General features: G+C 41.4%; 2 protein-coding genes across 3 annotated transcripts in view; one reads left to right on the top strand and one right to left on the bottom strand.

Moving 5' to 3' along the window:
* megf11 (multiple EGF-like-domains 11) overlaps nt 1–7,407 on the bottom strand; it is a 91,512-nt gene extending 84,105 nt beyond the window's left edge. The window contains exon 1 of the mRNA XM_018739600.2: nt 7,186–7,407. The gene's annotated coding sequence lies outside the window, so the exon portion shown is untranslated. The remainder of the gene's footprint in view (nt 1–7,185) is intronic.
* A 707-nt stretch (nt 7,408–8,114) lies between these two features.
* dis3l (DIS3 like exosome 3'-5' exoribonuclease) lies at nt 8,115–19,038 on the top strand. Of its 2 annotated transcripts, XM_018739607.2 has the most exons (17): nt 8,115–8,404; nt 9,857–10,010; nt 12,152–12,280; nt 12,457–12,592; nt 12,906–13,073; nt 13,243–13,318; nt 13,431–13,613; nt 13,963–14,132; nt 14,473–14,634; nt 14,739–14,989; nt 15,081–15,173; nt 15,599–16,123; nt 16,337–16,491; nt 16,666–16,844; nt 16,932–17,077; nt 17,212–17,383; nt 17,836–19,038. In XM_018739607.2, exons 1-17 carry the CDS (start codon nt 8,275–8,277, stop codon nt 18,175–18,177), a joined length of 3,171 nt encoding a protein of 1,056 aa, XP_018595123.2. In that variant the 5' UTR covers nt 8,115–8,274; the 3' UTR covers nt 18,178–19,038. The 2 variants fall into 2 exon arrangements, with proteins under 2 accessions (XP_018595123.2, XP_018595124.2); XM_018739608.2 differs by lacking the exons at nt 8,115–8,404; nt 9,857–10,010 and adding an exon at nt 10,034–10,096.
* Nucleotides 19,039–19,041: the final 3 nt, after the last annotated feature.

Below are 19,041 nucleotides of genomic sequence, written 5' to 3'. Positions count from 1 at the left end.
GACCAGCTAGCAAAAGTGGTCCTCTGTAAATACTTGTATAGCTCAGACAAGTCAAATCTGTGTTGTCTGCACACTTAAGGACAGTGAACAGGGTAGCATGGTGGTGCAGCAAGTAATATTGGTGCATCATGGATCTTGGACTGAGGGTTTGGATCTGGCAGAATCTGTGCTGGAGTTTGTATGTTCTCCCTGAGTTTGTGTATGCTTCCTCTGGGAACTCCAGGTTTCTTCCCACAGTTCAACGGCATGTGATTCAGGTAAACTAGTGACTCTAAACTGCTTTTAGTGTGTGTGTGTGTGTGTGTGTGTGTGTGTGTGTGTGTGTGTGTGTCTCTCATTGCCATGCAATGGACTGGTGACCCTTTCAGAGTGTACACTGCCTTACACCCTTTGATTCCAGGAGAGGATGTAGAACACCACAAACCTGAATTAGGACAAGTGGTTGCTGATAACGGACGGATGTGTACAACGAGAACTTCTCTAGAATGGGAGTAAATAACTTGTAAGGCAGCATACAGGAAGCAATGGATCTGAAGCCTGTAGCAGTGCAGGGAACACATCCCTTGCCTTGGTGGCAGTAGGTCATTTCAGGTGCAGGCAGCACTGCAAATACCAGTTTGACTAACAGACTGAAGAAGAGTGGAAGAAAAATGACAGTTTCTCATAAAATATTTTACACAAGTATAATTTATTTCCAACTTTCTCATATTTTATACCTGTGCCTATAAAGTAAATTTAAAATTGTTTAACATACATTCTAAAATGTGTATTAAAAAAAAAAAACACAGTATCACACCTGATGTCCAGTTCTGAATATAACAAGTGATCATAAGTGATCTGTAAAAGCTACACATTTTACCATCACAGTAGTGTGTTAAATATCTGAACATGCAGACAGATGCATATCAGAATTCCAATGTAGTGTGTCCTTGTAAAACCAAACAAATGCACTCCAAAGCCACTGTTCCTTCATTAATCAACAATAATTAAATGTATTGATCCAGTCAAAACACTGGGATTTCCAGCTGAAAGTGTTCACTAGACTGTAAACTGCAGATGCTACAGGCAGTAGAATATCTCTAAAATGAACAAACTGCTCTGTTTGCCCTTGGTGTGTATACTGCTGTACAAGAAGCACAGGAAATTCAGCTATGGCATCTTTGCCTATCTCTTGCCAAGTACCAGCAAAGGGACAACAGAAAAGGAATGTCTCTTTTTGGCATACGACTGCTAAACTACAGCATTTTCTCCACTCTGCATATAAAAAAAAAAAACACTTATAAAATTAACAATAAACTGCTGATGCTATTACCTGTGATAGAGTAACTACCTAGCAATGTGCTTTCATCTTTTGAATTGATTAATTTAAGAGGTTGCCAAACATTAACTGGAACAGACTGGAAACTCACTGTGGGTTTTTATTACCTTATTTAGCGGCACAGAAGACTGTCATCCAAAGTGCCCAACATTCAGTTCTTTTAAAACACCATCCATTTATACAGATGGACAAATCTATAGTAATCCTGCCTTTTATGTTCCTTATTTTTATGTCAGTTACTTTGCAACACATTTTGTTTCAGTGAGACACTTCATTAAGAGAAGCTAATGATATCAACTGATATGCAATTACAATTTAAATCCAGCACCTTTATATTTTTGAGCTTAGAACTTTGATTCTCTGTAATGCCGCACTTCAACACGATCCTGTAACATCCCAAAAGGTTTGATATCAATGGTAAGCCACTTACAATTATACATTCCACATACTCAAATACATCAAAGATGCAAAACAGATCGGGCTTACTAGTTACAACTATAATCCATGGTGTATGACAGCACATGTGTAAATTGACTTAATCGAAGAAAGTCTTGAAATGTTTCATAACTGCTCAAAAAGAGACTAAAAGTCATACCACCTGCTCTTTAGAAAAGCATATCCCATTTAAATTCATAGATAATGTGTTAAGCATTTCACGTTGTGCATTTTATGCTCAGCCCTTCTATAGACGTATTACGCATCTTATACTGAGCCACTCCCCCCCGGCATTTCTCTCAGAGCAATATGTTAATCTAATTCTGTTTTATTCCTTTCTTTGCATGTACTTAAAAAAAGGATGCAATGCCTGTTTGAAGGTTTGTAACTTGTACACTGTTCTGAAATCACAGTCACGTGCAGAACAACTGCAAGCTGGAGGCTGTCCCAGATAGCAAAGAGTGGATGGCAGGACATGAGCTGCCAAGAGATCCCACCCCCTCAGCTCCGTTCCCATCCTGTTGCCGCCAGAGTCGACAGCATCCCTAATTGACTTATAGCTGTTACCTTCCACAGAGAAGTGCCAAGCACATCATCAGCAACCAGCAAACTTGAAGTGCAGAATGAGTTCAGGTCACTGAGTGAAGATCTGTTATCACATATTTAATAGAAAACATTTAAGCATGCACTGGTAGAGTGGTTCCTTTTACAGAAAGGACTAAATACTGATATGGTGAGGACATGGTAAAATCATAAGTTAGGAGTGAAAAAGCCATGTATTTTCCAACTTAAAGACTGAGGAGTCATTTCAAACCAAAGAGTGAAGTTCATTCAATTTCAAAACTTGATGCATCCAATTTGTCAGAATTCAAATAATTTGAATCTATGGTTCTAATGTTGTTACAGCAATATTATCACATGCTGATTAAAGTTAATAAAGCCAACATTAAAAACTACTGCAGTATATTTAAATTTCATTGCTTACTTTGGAATATAGCATTGATTTAAACATTGTCCTCAGGGAATATACAATTATTTTATTTAAGAAAATAAACCCAGAGCTGACTAATGAACATCTTCAAGTAGGGAAGCTGTTTAATTAGGCTAAAAGCTTCAGTTCCTTGATGAGAAACAAAAGGCAGCATTACTGTATTGCCAAAGTGCAGTTATGACAAATGCCTCTATGACAGATTGCTATAATGCAGTTAATGATTCCTAACCAGCACTGAGGAATCAGGCCGCAGCCAATGGCACACTCCAAAGGAGGAGTCAACTGCCATTCCATTTCATTACATTACATTACCAACACCACCATATGGCTAAAGCTCAGGGACTCTAAGAAGTCACTGTATTATAATAACAGATGAATTACCTATGGTAAAAAGTTGAACATGTCCTGCATACTAAAAAGAAATAATCTGGGGCCTTAAAAGTACTTGCAGGTAAAAATTCTTTGTAGTCTCAACACCTACAAACAATGACTCCTTGAGGGCCATTCTGCACGAGCACAAGAATGAAAGCAAGTGACTGCAGGACTGCCCTATGATGAGAGAGGAGACTGCAGAAAATCCTGACATACAAACTTATTCAGCAATAAGAGAGAAAAAAAACATGTGAAGTACCAAAATCAATACAGTATAACGGTGTATTATTTAAACTAACTCAGCACTGCCCTCTCCTGGCTTTTTGCTCAAATTCAGCCTCCAAGAGACCTGAATAAGATTGAAGGGGCATTCACGTTAAATCTTTTTATTGCATTTGTGTCGGATTTAGGATTGTGTTACAAAAAACATGCATTTTCAAATTATAGTTTAATAGTATATTTAGAATTTAGTATTAGCAAAGACATCTTGAGCCATTCATGTCTGAACTTAGAAACTTAAGCTTGTGGGCTGCTGATTGTAAATTTAACAAACCACTAACCATATCTTTATTAAGATATTAAAAATAAAACAAATTAGTCCTTAAATTGACATTTATGTAGCTTGCCCATTCAAACATTACGGCACTGAATAAAAAGCGTCTATTGCACTGTTCTCTAGGTGAAGTATAAAAGAAAAACATTTATACCAATCAAATTAAGCACCTAAAAATACAATTACACTCCTCTAAATTTCTTATAATGGTGTTTAAATATATTACACATACATTCCAAAGCCCTGCCTTTAAACAAAAAAAAAGTAAATTTTGTTGCAATCGAAAACTACCTGCACTGGTGTAAAAACATTTGAAATATGATTTAAGATGCAGACTGATTTGGTTCTTAATTTAATTAGAGAGGCTTCAACCTCAGTCTCACTATGCCATATTTTCCAGAGTGGTATGGGTAGCGAGGTTTACAAAGAAAATAATTTCTAGAACTATCCATTATAAGAGTTTAGTTAATTCCCTGTACAGTCTTTATGACAGACACACACATTTTCAGAACTACTTGTCCCATACAGGGTCGCGGGGAACCAGAGCCTACCCGGCAACACAGGGCGTAAGGCCGGAGGGGGAGGGGACACACCCAGGACGGGACACCAGTCCGTCACAAGGCACCCCAAGCGGGACTCGAACCCCAGACCCACCGGAGAGCAGGACTGTGGTCCAACCCACTGCGCCACTGCACCCACCCCATCTTTATGGCACTTCAAGAAAATTTATAATAATGAAAGGGAAAAACAACAATAAAAAATTAAATGAAATCATGCATTTTAATTAAGTTTAACCATAAGACACAGTGTCATTTCTTCTGCACAGCCCAGAACATACTCAAGCCTTGTGTTTTACAATCTCAGTCCCAAATGATGAAAATCAAACCACATTAAAAGCAGCATCTGGCAGATCTCAGCAAAATGGTTAAAAACACAAACAGGAAACCCTGAGAGACCATCTCCTTCCCCAGATGATGGCGATACACCTACCAACATCTGGACAGCAGGTGTCTCAGAATTGCCACTGCTGCTGTCACTTTGGAGCTGTGCAGCTGAGATGAGTGCATTTGTGTCTTAAAAACTGATTTCTGATATATTAATAGAATTTAATGATAAAATGTGACAGCATCTCTCTTTAAAATGCTGTTAATACTGAAAAAACAAAAACATAAATGGACAGTAAACTCTGCTACATGTCTAAGTTTAAAAACAAAGGTCACCTGACAAATAGTGATATTTCTTTGCATAACAGAATCAAAAACCAAACCAAAAAGCTACTTTTGCACCAATCACCCTTTCTAGTTTTTTTATATACCACTACTATTAAGACAGAATAACTAATTCTTTGCACTGATCTCATAAACAATGCATGCTAAAACTGAAAATATTGTGATTATCTACCTGTTATTCATTTACAAACCTTGTGTACTTGTCATCCCTGTGTCTTTAGTGTATGTCTGTATGTATCTTTCTACGTACGTTGCATTTTATATGTTGCTGCAACCAAACAGAATTTACCTTTGGGATTAATAAAGTTTAATTCATTCACTCCATTATGAGCCAGTAATTACAGAAAATTCTGAATATTTGAGTAAAAATTACTGACCGTGCTGTATATCAAAAACAGCACCAAAAAGACACTTTAAACAAAAACTAATATAGTTTGTGTCACATGATATCACAGTACTACAATACCATCTGTTTTTAATTTTCGACATCACTTGTTTGATCTAAATGTTGTATTTCACCAGCTCCTTTTCTGAGCTTGCAGACGTTTTCATTTTTTTACTATGTAACCATATTCTTCCATTTCTTACTAAACAGTTTTCTTTTAATTTTTGTATCCAAATTCTTTTTGTTAACATTTCCATTTGATATTGCTGCAAATAAATAAATATATATATAAATATGTATATAAAAACACACACTTATGCTGTAATGTTTTGTAAATGCAAATTATGAAAAAATTGCAAATATGAAAGGCATACTTCCACCGTTAATCAAGTGGTTACTCCTGGCTATTTGAAAGATTTCATAAAGGATTTAAATTTGAAAGACTGCTCCCTTACCTGTCAGAAGACGTTCATAGGCTTCGATTTCAGCGCTAGTTCTGGCACTAAGTGGATACCCAGCTGACATATCTGTCTTGTGACAGAGCTGTCAAATCAACTCATTTACCAAATCAAACCTGCGTTCAACTTTGCCCATAGCACCTTTGTTAAGGCCACTCAGCAGTAACTATAGTACTGCCCTGTACACCATCCATCCATCCATCCTTAACAGAACTGAATGTGTGATTCAGAAAGTTTTGAAAGCAGATTTCAGAAATTATTTAAAAATTGGGATATAATGTTAAAGTAAAGAGAAGAAGCCTAAAGTACAGCAAACATGAACAGCTCCAGCAAATGAGTGGATTTCAAAATTTCATCAGCAGCTTGACTTTCATGTCCCCAAATGCAATAAAACTGAACTTAGTGTACCTAAATAGCCAGCTGTCTATGGATCCACAGCAACCATGAATACTTTCCCCATTTGCAAAAGTGTTAAATGTCTCCTTCAGATCATGTATAACCTTGACCTTGTGCACCTTCCACATAAAGTCAGTGGAACCGTTTTTGTGGACAGAATTTTTTCCAAGACACATCATCTTACTTCTTTGACTTTACAAATAAGAAGTGTAATTCAACTCCAGTTGAACATGCCCTGTGTTGGGACTGGAGATCTATGAGATGAGGACATGGCCTCATCGGGTTGTGAAGGACGGAGAAACTCGGGTATTATCACGGATGACCTGTGTGGACCTCGTCTGTTCACATCCCTTCTCTGCTCTGGATCTGAGTCACAACCACGCAACGAAAAACCGACCATCACCGCTACTTTTCAACTTCTTGCCGGCTTAGACAGCGTTGTGTTGTTATTGTTGGTGGCCCTATATTTTATTCCTTCCCAGAGTATTGCTGTTACGAACACTTCAACACTGACTTCCACGCACCGCCGTCGCGCAAACCAAACGCCAAAACGGTCCACACACGAAAACATAAGGGAGCTCTTCTGAGGGAGCACGGAATTTTTTTAAAAAAAACCCTGCGATGAGAAATGGAGCGAATTTAGGAACAAGGACAAAAAATGAGGAGATTTATCAGTCAGCGGAACAGAACTGCACCTGTCTCCTCAGTCTCCTCTCTACAACGCAATGCGACTACAAGTATTTTCCCATATTATTATTAGATGGGAAAACAGGTTTCCATGCAAATCGCCTTCGTGTAGCCTACAATCATGATAAATCTACATGAAACAAATGCGGTTGCCAGTTGAAACAAGAAGAAGGGCTGGACGCGCTGCTCCTCCAGAGACCGTACCTGACAGCGGAGTCAGTGGGAACGAGTGTTTCATACAAAACTAACTTACTAACTGGAGGACATCTCAGCATGTAACCATTGATGAAGAATGAACTAATACACGCAACGGTGAAAGAAACAGGTAACTGCCACAGCAACAAAAAAAAACTAAACATACCTTGTACTGCACGGAACGCCGAAGCGAACGGTCCCGTCACTGCAGTCGAGAAGCTGCAACGAGACGTACTGCTCTCGCGTTTGTCGCTTTACGTGAGGCGAAGAGTCATTTTCATTAAAATTATTAATAATATTGACTTAAAGTTTAAAACCGTGTTTTACATGTTGTACCTGTCAGTGTGCTCAGAGCACCCGAACATATACCTTCTCACCACAATGTCCCGCAACTCCTCTGCCGACTGGCGGCCGCGCGGCCCGTTTTAAACGGCCATGACGTCACAACCAGTGGCGCTCAAGCAGTCCCGGAGTGCGGCGATGTCGGCGAGGGGTGACCACGCGAATAAAGAGAATCAGACTTCAAATAATGCATCTTAATGCAAACACACACAAACACTGAAAATAATAAATGTTTTAATCACAGTCACAGATGAGATGTTTGTGCCATGTTCACAACAGATTATGCGACGGATACAGTTACAGTAGTGCATCAAGTTACCATCAAGTTTCACGTAATCATGTGAGTGTTTTTACAATGCATTGCCACTCAACTTAAAACAAAGTAATATAACAAATCGGGCATTACAACAGCTCCTACAGGAAGGAGCACGTATAGCTGCAGGTATTTCGAAAGAGTTAAGACTTAATTACATTCAAGGACGTACTTAGATAGACTCGAGAAAATAGGCCAAAAAATCACGTTTTCGAAAACGACTGAACGGTCCTAACGGGACATGCAACAGTTTTATTAGTCATAAAAGATTCATAACTGTCCGTTTCGTGACTGCAGTGATGTTCCGCGATGAACTCGTTTAACATATATATATATTATGGGTATGAAAGTCGTTCCTTGAGAGCGCCGAACGTGAGTTCTTCCGTTTCTCCTCTCCTCGTACCCCTCCGTCCGTCCCGTTTCCTGTGACGTCACCGATCTCAGCTCCGGCATAGCAGCTCTTCCAGGTCAACTGTTCGCTGGATTAGGACGCCCCACGGCAGCAGTACAACGTTTTCTTAGTTAGTGCCATCTTGTTCGGACTTCATGTCTTAAAGCACTATATTTAATGTTTGACGTATGTCGTGAAATGGTGCAACAATGTTAAAGACGGAGAAGGTGGTGGTCCTGAGGAACTCCCGCAGAGGGCATGTCCGCGTCGTCCGGGAACTTTACCTCAGGGAACAAGTGCCGTGTTTCAGCTCTCTGTGCCAGGGCCACTGCTCCAACGGTAAAACAGCACATCATTGTGTTCAGTCTGTTTAACACTACCGCACTGGTGTTTGCTATCTACACCAAGGGTAAAACTGCCTTTACACATCTGCACTAAGCTAAGGCTTCTGAACAAGTCAGTTTTAGAACACATCAACGACGCGTCGTCTAGATCTACACACACGAAATTTAAAAAAAAAAAAAAAAAAAAAAAAAAACTTTAGTTTATTGTAATTTTTATACCAGCCGTAAAACACAGCAAGCAGATTTTTTTTTTTTAAGAAATGTATGTACGACGATATGTACGACGATAAAAACGACACATCACATTGCATTGTTTCTGACACCGCAGTAACACAGTACACTGAGCGATGTGTACATGATAGCGCGTTGGCTTTCTGCTTTGACATTACTTTGGCAAGACTTGATTCTCATAAGTCCTTAACTAATGGCTAATAAGATTTTGCTCTGTAAATAATTTCCAGCAGGAGTTAATAAAGCAATATTTGATAATGTAATAGGAATAATTTATCACATTTCTTCTAAAGCAGCTGTGAAAGATTAATGAGATTCTACTAAAATAATCAGCAACCTGAGACTTCTACTTTTCTGCAGAGGTTACTTACTGCTTTTGTTTATTAATTTGTGTCCATTTACTCTGTAAGAACATAAAATGGTACAACTGAAAATAATATGATGATATCATCCACACAACTTGTTGACCAATGTATTCTATGCAACACACCACTTTATTTGATATATTAATTATATGAAATACTTGACAGTCAGCCTTGTGGCAGACTGGCTTCCCTTCCTGGGTGTGTCCCCTCACCCTCCAGCCTTGCGCCCTCTGTTGCCGGGTTGGGCTCCGGTTCTCTGCGACCCCACTTGGGACAAGCGGTTTCTGACTCTGTGTGAGTGTGTGTGTGAGAGTGAATTGACAGTCACGGGTACAAGGTTCCTGACATGGCCAAAAGATGTGTTTTGGGTCTACATTGCTCTTTGCATGTGCGTGAGAGAACGTGTGTGTGTGTGTGTGTGTGTGTGTGTGTGTGTGTGTGTGTGTGTGTGATTGCTCAGTAATCAACTGGCATTCTGTTGAAGGTGTACTATGCCTCATACTCTTTGCTTCCAAGCTGGGCTTTGCACCATCACAGAGCTGTGCTGGACAAGTGGCTGGTGACAAAATTGAGTTACACCTTTAAGCGTACATTTTTTGCTCTTACTGAGCTAACATTTTGCAGTTATACATGTGTATGTCCACTTAAGCAGACAGTGTCCTCATGTTCATGAGTACTATAGTGTAATTCCCCACCTGAGAGACTTAACTCAGAACTGTTTGTTAATCACTAGCTGGGAAAAAGTTTAGTGTAATTGTAAAGTTGTATAAAACATGTCTTTCGGTGGTATAGCTTCTGTCATAATGTTTGTAGTAGTGGCGTTATTATACTGTAAAACTGTTTCTTCTTAGAGGGCAAGGTTCTGCCAGGAGACATAACCCACTATGTGGTCCCGGATGCTGGTGTGGTGCGGGACTTCCTGGAAGTTCTGGAGTTCCAAGAGCTGCGGGGCATAGTTTTTACCCAGACCGCATGCCAGGTGGTCCAGCACACCCGTGGACGCAGGTACGGATCCCTTCTGCTCTGACCTGGCACAAGAACGGTGAACTGGAGGGTTCAGAGATGGCAGAGTTCATATTTATATTGACAAGGTGAATATTTAGATAAGTGTAACAAAAATGTGTACTTCAAGTGAAGGGCTAAGGGATCCTGACATTTCCTGCTTAAAGTGAATGCAATCAGGAACTTATTTGTGTGCTGGACTGAAAGGTGCAGTGTCCTGATTTGCACAAGTCAGGTGGACTGTGTTAGCACACATTTCTTCCAGATCCATCTCCTCTCCACTATCTCATTATTCTGCTGTTTGCTGAGCAAGCTGTAATGGTCCGACCATCATGTCAGAAAAAGTACGCAAAGTTCCTTGCTCACACACCCACACTGTCTTGATGTCAGTTCCAACCCTTCTGTCATTAAGAATTATGAATTATTCTGCAGGTATTGTTCTTGACAAATTTGATAAATAAACCCATACAGAAACTCCCACATGGAATTTGGTAGTTTAATACTGTATTCATGTTTATTTTTGCTTACAGCATGCTTTATTGCAGCATTAATGTGATGAAGATTCATTGTAATAACTGTAGGTGTGTCTTGGAAAAGGTGTGTGCTGGTCCTGCAGTGTTGGTAATTACTGTCGTCTCTGCACAATACAACACAGGGGACCTTGTCAAGACTTGCTGAATAAGGGAGATGTGCCTTGTGCATTTTCCTTTTTTTTAAACTTCTTTAGGCTGTAGATCAGTTGTTTGATATCTTTTCCTTGATATTTCAAAAAAAGAAAGATGAATTGTGTGTGAATCCCATAGGATGCTACTCAGTCCACTTTGAGACTGATGCTGATTTCTGTGGTGAGAAATATTGCAACCCTCGACTGATAATGTTATGGAGACAAAAAATTTTGCTCTTTCAGAGTTCCACTGGATGGTGGATGAAAAGCTTGAGTTATTTGGGAGCACATTTCAAAACACTTGTACATCTCTTTTGTGCTGCCTATTTATTGTAATAGTCTATTGATTTTATTTTTTTTGGGTCACTTTATGTTTTTTGTATTTTTTTCCCCCGGAGTTATGTTAGGTACTGTAAGTGGCAAATGAACAAGGTGCAGCTATAATACCAAATTATGTAATGGAAGTTACTTTTTGGCCACTTAGTTATATAGTTCATGCTGCATTAGAAGGCTGATTTGAATGCTGCTTTTCATTATTTTGTACCATATTTAAATATTTAATAGCACTTTGGTGTAATATTTTGTAAAAATTACTAAAAATATTAGGCAGCTGGTAAAAATGGTTGTCATATGCTGTATTTATGTTCAACCACTTTGAATGTCACTTTTTCCCCATCTGAGAAATAACTTTTCAGATTTTGATTATTACACAACAGTTTTGAACTGATGGATGAGATTGGAGATATGCCTGAGACACCATAAAAGGACAGTTCTGTTTTTTATTGGGGTAATCAAACTTTGGTTAATAATCATCATGAAAACATTATAGTCTTCTTGAGTTAGTCACATTACATTGCATGTTCTGTATTGTAAGCAGTACTTTTCATAACCTGTCATTTGTCTTGTTTTTAAGCAGGGAAAATTCTTAAAATAATTGTTTTCAGCTCTGCTCCTGCAAGCCAAAGTCTGCCTGTTTTTGGTTTGGCTAAACAGTGCTTGATTGAAATAAGTGTTTATTCAGTCTTCCTAGAATACTGAGGTTGTTTGCCATTTAGAGAAAGCTGAAGCTGCACCTACTAGGGACTCCCTGGATCATGATTAACAATTAATCGGTTAATCATAAATACACATACACACATGCATCGTCTGAACTGCTTGTCCCATTTGGGGTCGCGGGGAGCCGGAGCCTAACCCGGCAACACAGGGCGTAAGGCTGGAGGGGGAGGGGACACACCCAGGACAGGACGCCAGTTTGTCGCAAGGCACCCCAAGCGGGACTCGAACCCCAGACCCACTGGAGAGCAGGACCGGGTCCAACCCACTGCGCCCCCTAATCATAAATACTTTAATGCTTTTATTTATTTTAAGCAAAAGGAACTTTGTAGAGTCCTACACCAACAAATTAAAATACATTGCAGAATGGTAGTTAACTCCTGTGTCAAGCTGGTTTTGCTGAACGTCTGCATGTTGTATTGGGCAGACAGTACAATCGACTGAAAAGCCTGCTGAAGGACCCTCGCCATGACTGCGTGCTCTTCTGCAATGAATTCCAGCTCTACTCATACTGTCCGCGAGAGAAGGGCGAGACCCAGGAGAAATGGCACACCAGGTGGAGGCCCCCCATCATACTTTGCCAAATCTAGCAAAAACATTTCAAATACTTTTTCTGATCTCTTTAATCTTTAAAATAATTTAGTTACGATTTTTGGTAACCTGGTCAATACCTTTGTTGTAACATCTAGCTCATCGGTGGCTCAGTTGTCAGGTGTTTCTATGTGCTGACAGGTGTGTGTACCGTGCAGCAGTGTGGTACCATGACCACCTGGCAGGCCTGAAGCCTGTTGTCATGATCACAGAGGACCAACATGCAGTGGCAGAGTACAACAGGCTGACCAGTGGAGTTTATGTCATCTCTACACAGGTGCCAACACAGTGCCCTGAAGCCCTGTCAGCTTGCTAGCAGACACATCCAATGCTATGCTCTTATCATGCAGGCCAACCACAGATGTTAAGAATTTGTTCCCATAATTCCAATTCTGCTGCTGTAAAGTTGTCTGTGAAAATTTTTCCTCTTGTGTAGAGGAAATAACAAAATGATTTGTGTTTAAATATAGCTGTAGTAATAATAACCCAACTCAGCACCCAACATGGCTGTGTGAAATGAGACAACCAATTTGAATTTCACTGAGGTTTTGTTGCTTTGCTGTCACTGTGTGACTGGGCTCTGTTATCAGGAGTACTTGCAGAGTTTCTGGCCAGACCTTCAGGCAGCCCAGGAGCTATACATCTCCATTGCCCAGGTGCTCCAGGAGAGGGAGAGCGAGGGGCAAGAGCGCGAGTATGCCGAGCACCTCCCTGCTGAGGTCCTAGAGGCGGGGATCAAATCGGGCAGGTACATCAAGGTGTGTGACCTGTTTGTCATTGCTGCCAAACACCTTTGCAGTGTTTCTGCCTGTCATTGGAGTATGGCTGGCTTTAGAACTACAAATGATGAATCAGTGACTATTTCTCACCCAAATGTAGTTCGGAGGTAGTTTCACTTGGATCTTCCTCTGTCCATCCTGTACCCAGGGAACTTTGAAAGTGAATAAACACCGAGCCCAGCAGGAGGCCTTTGTCCAGGCTGACAGCTCCACGAAGAACACGGGTCCGTTGTCAACTAGTTATCTGAAGCAGCTCTAGAAAGCATTCCAACTTATGCCACACTACCCCTTTAGTCGACTGTGATGACTCCTGATCTGCTCTCTTACCCCTTGCAGAGTTGAGCAGTGATGTGCTGGTGTGGGGTATGAAGCAGAGGAATCGTGCAGTGCATGGTGACTTGGTGGTGGTAGAGCTGCTGCCACGTGGTGAGTGGAAGGGGAGGACCATAGCATTGACTGAAGCTGAAACAGGGGTGGAAGAACGAACGGGAGAGGAGCAAAGCCAGCCCATGCCGACAGGTAAGTACACCCCCCTCAATATAATAAAACAGTAGAGCTGTTCTCACTTCTTGCCGTGATCCTGAACTGATCTTGCAGCTGATTTAATTTTTTTCTTATACCGAATTATGATTTGTTAAACATGGTTATGAGTAGACAATGGTATTTGTTAAATTACATAAGATCTTTAATGATCAAAGTTATAAAAATTAAGTAGTGATTAGGGTATTGCTGCAAAGTTGAAAATGGATTTGGTTTCAGTAATGTCAATAGATTGGACTTTTATATTAATGACCCATTTTTCTTCTCTTCCTGAGATGTTTAAATATTTACTCATCCTTTCAACCACCCCTCCTTTTTTGGCACCCAGGTAGAGTTGTGGGAATCCTGCAGAGGAATTGGCGCGATTACGTCGTGACTTTTCCTCCATGGGAGGAAGTGCAATCACAGAGCCGCAACTCCCAGCGCATCCTGGTTATACCATGGGACCGCCGCATTCCAAAGATCCGCATCAGCACCCAGCAGGCTGAGGCCCTGCAGGTTCAGAGCCAGTTTCTTTCTGAGTTACCAAATTTTTAGAAATTAAAATTACTACAAGCTCTGTTAACTGTATTCTGCTTCCAATCTCCTCAAAAAGATTGGCTTTCCTCATCTCTACAGGCTGTCTCAAACGCAAAGGTGTCTTTAAAAAAATGACTATTAACGTCACACTTGTGTTAAGTGTTAAACATTGCTTACTGCTGTATGTTGTAATAGATCAGTATACTTCAGGTGTGTGGGGGTGGGGCGGGGAGGAGAGGTTAGCTTTCCTTTTGTTTTCCTGTCCTGGTTTGACACAATTTTTATTTGGTCTCATTTAAATTCTGTATTCTGCTTTCAGGAACACAGGGTGATTGTGCGTTTGGATTCCTGGGATAGCACATCTCTGTATCCCAATGGCCATTGTGTAAAGGTTCTGGGAAAGTCTGGGGAGCTGGAGACAGAGATTCAGACCATTCTGATGGAGAACAGTATCCATGTTCTGCCTTTCTCTGAGGCTCAGGTCAGTGTTGTCTGCCTTGGAGCATTGTAGAATAGTTGTGATTGCAGTGTGATGAAGGGTGAAGTTTTTGAATCTGAAGTTGTAATGCATGTCTGACTCTGCAGCTGCGAGAAATGCTGCTGAATTCGAAGGAAAACCTATGGACAGTAGAGGCTGGCGAGGTAGCAGAACGGCGGGACCTGAGAACCACTCACCTGGTGTTCAGCATCGACCCACAGGGGTGTGAAGATGTGGATGACGCACTGTCTGTGCGCATACTGCCTGAAGGAGTTCGGCTGGAGCTGGGTGTCCATATCGCTGATGTCACCCATTTTGTAAGGGCAGGGTCACTTACAGACCTAGAGGCCCGTTCCAGGTTAGAGGCAAGAGGAAGAAGTGTTTAGATGCAGAGATAGAAACAGGAACTATAAGCAAGTTGTTACAGCTCAGATGTGTTCCTTTCATAGGGCCACCACATACTACTTGGCTGACCGGCGCTATGACATGTTGCCTGCTGTGCTAAGTGCTGACCTGTGCTCCTTGCTGGGGAACGTGGACAGGTAAATGTCCAGTCGGGTGATTGAGCAGTTTTGTCAGAGAACACACACACGTGCACGCACACACAAAATCACCAACATACTGTAGAACAAGCTTTTCTGAAATAAGTTCATGTTGCACTTCAAAGTTTCCACTTTGTAAGGAAATTGATTGCAGTGTTTGAGGGAACACTGGATTGAGTCATATTTCTGTAAGTACGCTGCTGTACCTGCTCTTTTAGTAAAACATTACATAAGACAGATTTTAGTAAGATTTGGACAAGCGGTTCTGAAAATGTGTGTGTATACAAATGAGCCCACAGTTTTGCCATTACTATGTAAAGTTTCTTCTATCTTTTGCAGTAACTTGACAATTGGTCCCAGTATACAACTCGCCAGCAGTGTTGAAGACGAAAGTCATAGCTGTTTGATTTTCTTTATATCTGCAGGTATGCAATGAGTGTACTTTGGGAGCTGGATGCCAAATCATTGGCCGTCTGCAAGGTGTGGTTTGGCCGCACGTTGATTCGTTCCTCTTATCAGTTGTGTTACGAGTTGGCCCAGAGTCTGCTGAACAACGAGTCTGTGGAGGTTCCTGAGTTGGCCCAGCTGGGGGAAGTAGACAAAAAAAAGAGGCTGAAGGAGCTGAAGACAGCCCTGGAGCAGCTTACCAAGGTGGCCCGGTATCTGCGGACCCAACGAGATCGAGGGGGTGCCCTTGAGCTTGAAGGAGTCGAGGTCCGGGCGCAGCTGGATGCCGAGAAGAACATCACAGCCCTGGTGCCTAAGCAGCCCCTGGAGATCCACGAGACGGTAGCTGAGTGCATGATCTATGCCAACCACTGGGTAGCACGCAAGATCCAGGAAACCTTCCCCCAGCAGGCTCTGCTGCGACACCACCCACCTCCCTGCCAGGAGCACTTTTCTCAGTTGATGGACAGTGCCAAAGCACGGGGCTTTGACATTGATTCTTGGTAATGAAACGCACTCCTTAACAAGAAATTTAAAAATTTGATCTCCAAGTTAAGTAATCAATTAGTTTTTGTATACCTTAGAAGAAAAATTACTTCACTTCTGTTCTTGATTTGATCTTCTACTTGGTAAGGTGTGTGTCCCAGTATCCTCACACATGGCTGTTTAATTAATGTTGCACCTGTATGCAGAAGTGCTTTGTTGCTTGTTTTCAGCTCCAACAAAGCACTGGCAGATTCGTTGGACCGGGCTGTGGATCCGCACGACCCTCTCGTGAACCGGCTGCTTCGAATGATGGCTACACAGGCAATGTCCAATGCACAGTACTTCTCCACCGGTTCCTGTCCACTGGAGCAGTACTACCACTATGGTTTGTTCCAGGGTTTCAGCAGTGGATTGGATTTTTTGTTCTTCTAAAGAATCTTCAACACTTGATTTTGAGAAAGTTTGACCAATGCTTCCTTGCTAAAAGAAAAGTGAAGTTGCTTGATGCAGGGTGTCAAGCCAATGTTTCTGAGCTCCAGTGTGTCTCGTTTCATTGAAGGTCTGGCTCTGAAGCACTATACACACTTCACCTCACCGATCCGGCGCTATGCTGACATCATTGTGCATCGCCTGCTTACTGCTGCTATCAAACTTGACAAAGGCATGGAGCCAAATGAGACTCTGGCTTCTAACAAGGAGCTGGAGGAGATAGCCCAGCATATCAACAACAAGAACCGGGTAAGAGCTTTGGCATGGTATTTTTAATACTAGTTTCAGCTAATTGTGGAACCTTTCACTTGTGTATTTGGGTGTTTCTCTCTCCAGGCAGCTCAGCAAGCTCAAAAACAGTCCATAGAATTATTCCAGTGCCTGTATTTCAAAGACAAGGATCCCCTAACAGACCAACGCTGTGTAGCAGAAGCTATCATCTATGCTATGCGAGCCAATGGCATTCTGGTTTTCATTCCTCGGTAATCCTAAATTGCCCCATGTCTTTCCTCTCTTCTCAATGCAAAGCTATACCATGGTTGGTCGCATTTGAAAGCTGGCGTTAATCTTTTGATCCTCTGCACCCACACACACCTGTGTCGTTGTGGGTTTGCAGGTATGGGATGAAAGGCCCGGTGTATCTAAAGAACCGTGAGAACCAGGTGGTGAGCTTGAGGAATGACGGGAGTTGTGAGTGGCAGGCTGGTATGCTGCAGAGATACCCAGATCGGATCTGCACCATCACCTCCAATGGCATACATGCATTCAGCCTATTTGATCACATCACTGTGAGTTGGGTTTGTCATTATCAATCTCATGCCATTATCATCATCATCATCATCATCATCATCATCATCCACAGATAAAACTGTAAACTGGTTACTTTGTACTGAAGGCATTTGAAAAGTAACATTTTTAGAAATCATTTCATGGGGGCAGAACAGTTCTTATACTGAAATTTTTCAATTCTCAAGAATCCGCTACATACCTAGCCTATAAATATATAATAGGAATATTTTGGCTATGAAAATATTTTATCTAAAGAATGTTTCCAGTGAGCAAAATACGAAAATGTTTGCATTAGAAATTAATACATTTTCTTCACAATAATATTAACATGGTCTGAAAGCCTCTTACTCTGCCTTACTGTATCTGTTTTTAATTATGTAGTAAAATCACTTCTCCGGCCTTATCCGATTGTTTCTCACGTATGTCCTGCTGCCTTCCCCCTTCTCCCTAGGTGCGGATCTCGGTGCAGGCGTTACGCTGCCATCCAGACAGCCTGTGCCTAGAAGTCATCAGCGACCGGCTCCAGGAGGTGGCCAAATTGGAAAGCCTGGCGGCAGGGAAAGGCAGGTTGGAGCTGGTGCAGGAGGTGGTTCGCCAGGCAGAGGCGGCCTCCCAGCAGGTAGAAGAGCAGGAGAGGGTGCCCCAGCTTTCTAAGGAGGAGAGGGAATACCAGCAGAGCAAAGGGCCCAACCTGTACTGCCTTCTGCAGGAGGTCAGAGAGCTGGCACTGCTGGACCTGTCTGTCTGTCAGGGCCTTGGTCTGGGATTACAGGCTTGTATTAAATCTGTCTGACTTCTCTTCGTTCACCTGCTTAAATCTATGCGAAACCCCCATCGCTCAAAAACTTGCACCTGGCTGCCTCCTGTTTTTTCATATGAATCCTGCTGCATACAAATTTCCTGGGTTGGTGTTTGAGGAGTTCAGAAATTTGCAAAAATCTGAGCGCTTTGGTTTGCGTTGTTTTTACACAGTATTGACTAAACTTGCCTTTTCTCAGGGTATCAGGTTCTACACTGAACTGAATGTGCAGCTGACTTTTAAATTTCTGTAATGTGCCCTGAACTTTCCAATTTTGTGGGGAAGGTACATGTAATTTTTAAAGTGTCTAAAGAAAGTTTCAAATTAATAGAAAACACTGGCAGCTGTAAAAATAAATTATCCTGCCTTAAAAGTATTCACTGTCTGCATCTGTTTATTTGTAATCCATAACATTCCTTGTGTTTACACTTTGATTTAGGAATATAATAAATTGATGTAGTCACTCCCAAACAACATTAAATATGAAATTTGAAGAACAGAAGGATGAAACATTAAGGTGGGGGCTTTGCTGTAAAACAGAAGAAACAAGTGCGCTTCTGTAATCTGAGGATTGAGAAACAAGCAACCAAAATATTAACTGAGGCTGCAAACCACACCAAGAGTACAACTCTTCACTGGACTAGCCAATACCCTTTTCCTTGCAGAGGAAAGCATCCCCCAGGCGGTACACACTCAAGAAAGGTTGCCAAAAGAAGGGGAAAAAGGCTTTGTGGGAAACAAAGTAAATGAGCCCTACCAATAAATGCTTTTATAACTCCTCCCCTCTGTTTTATCTCCCAAAATAGAATATTTATGCATTTATTCATTCATTCAAGTTTGAAGGGCAGGAGTACATAA

This window comes from Scleropages formosus, chromosome 11, assembly GCF_900964775.1.
Source record: "Scleropages formosus chromosome 11, fSclFor1.1, whole genome shotgun sequence".
NCBI lineage: Eukaryota > Metazoa > Chordata > Actinopteri > Osteoglossiformes > Osteoglossidae > Scleropages > Scleropages formosus.
Note: the sequence above shows the minus strand (reverse complement) of the source record. Positions and strands in the feature narration are given on the sequence as shown.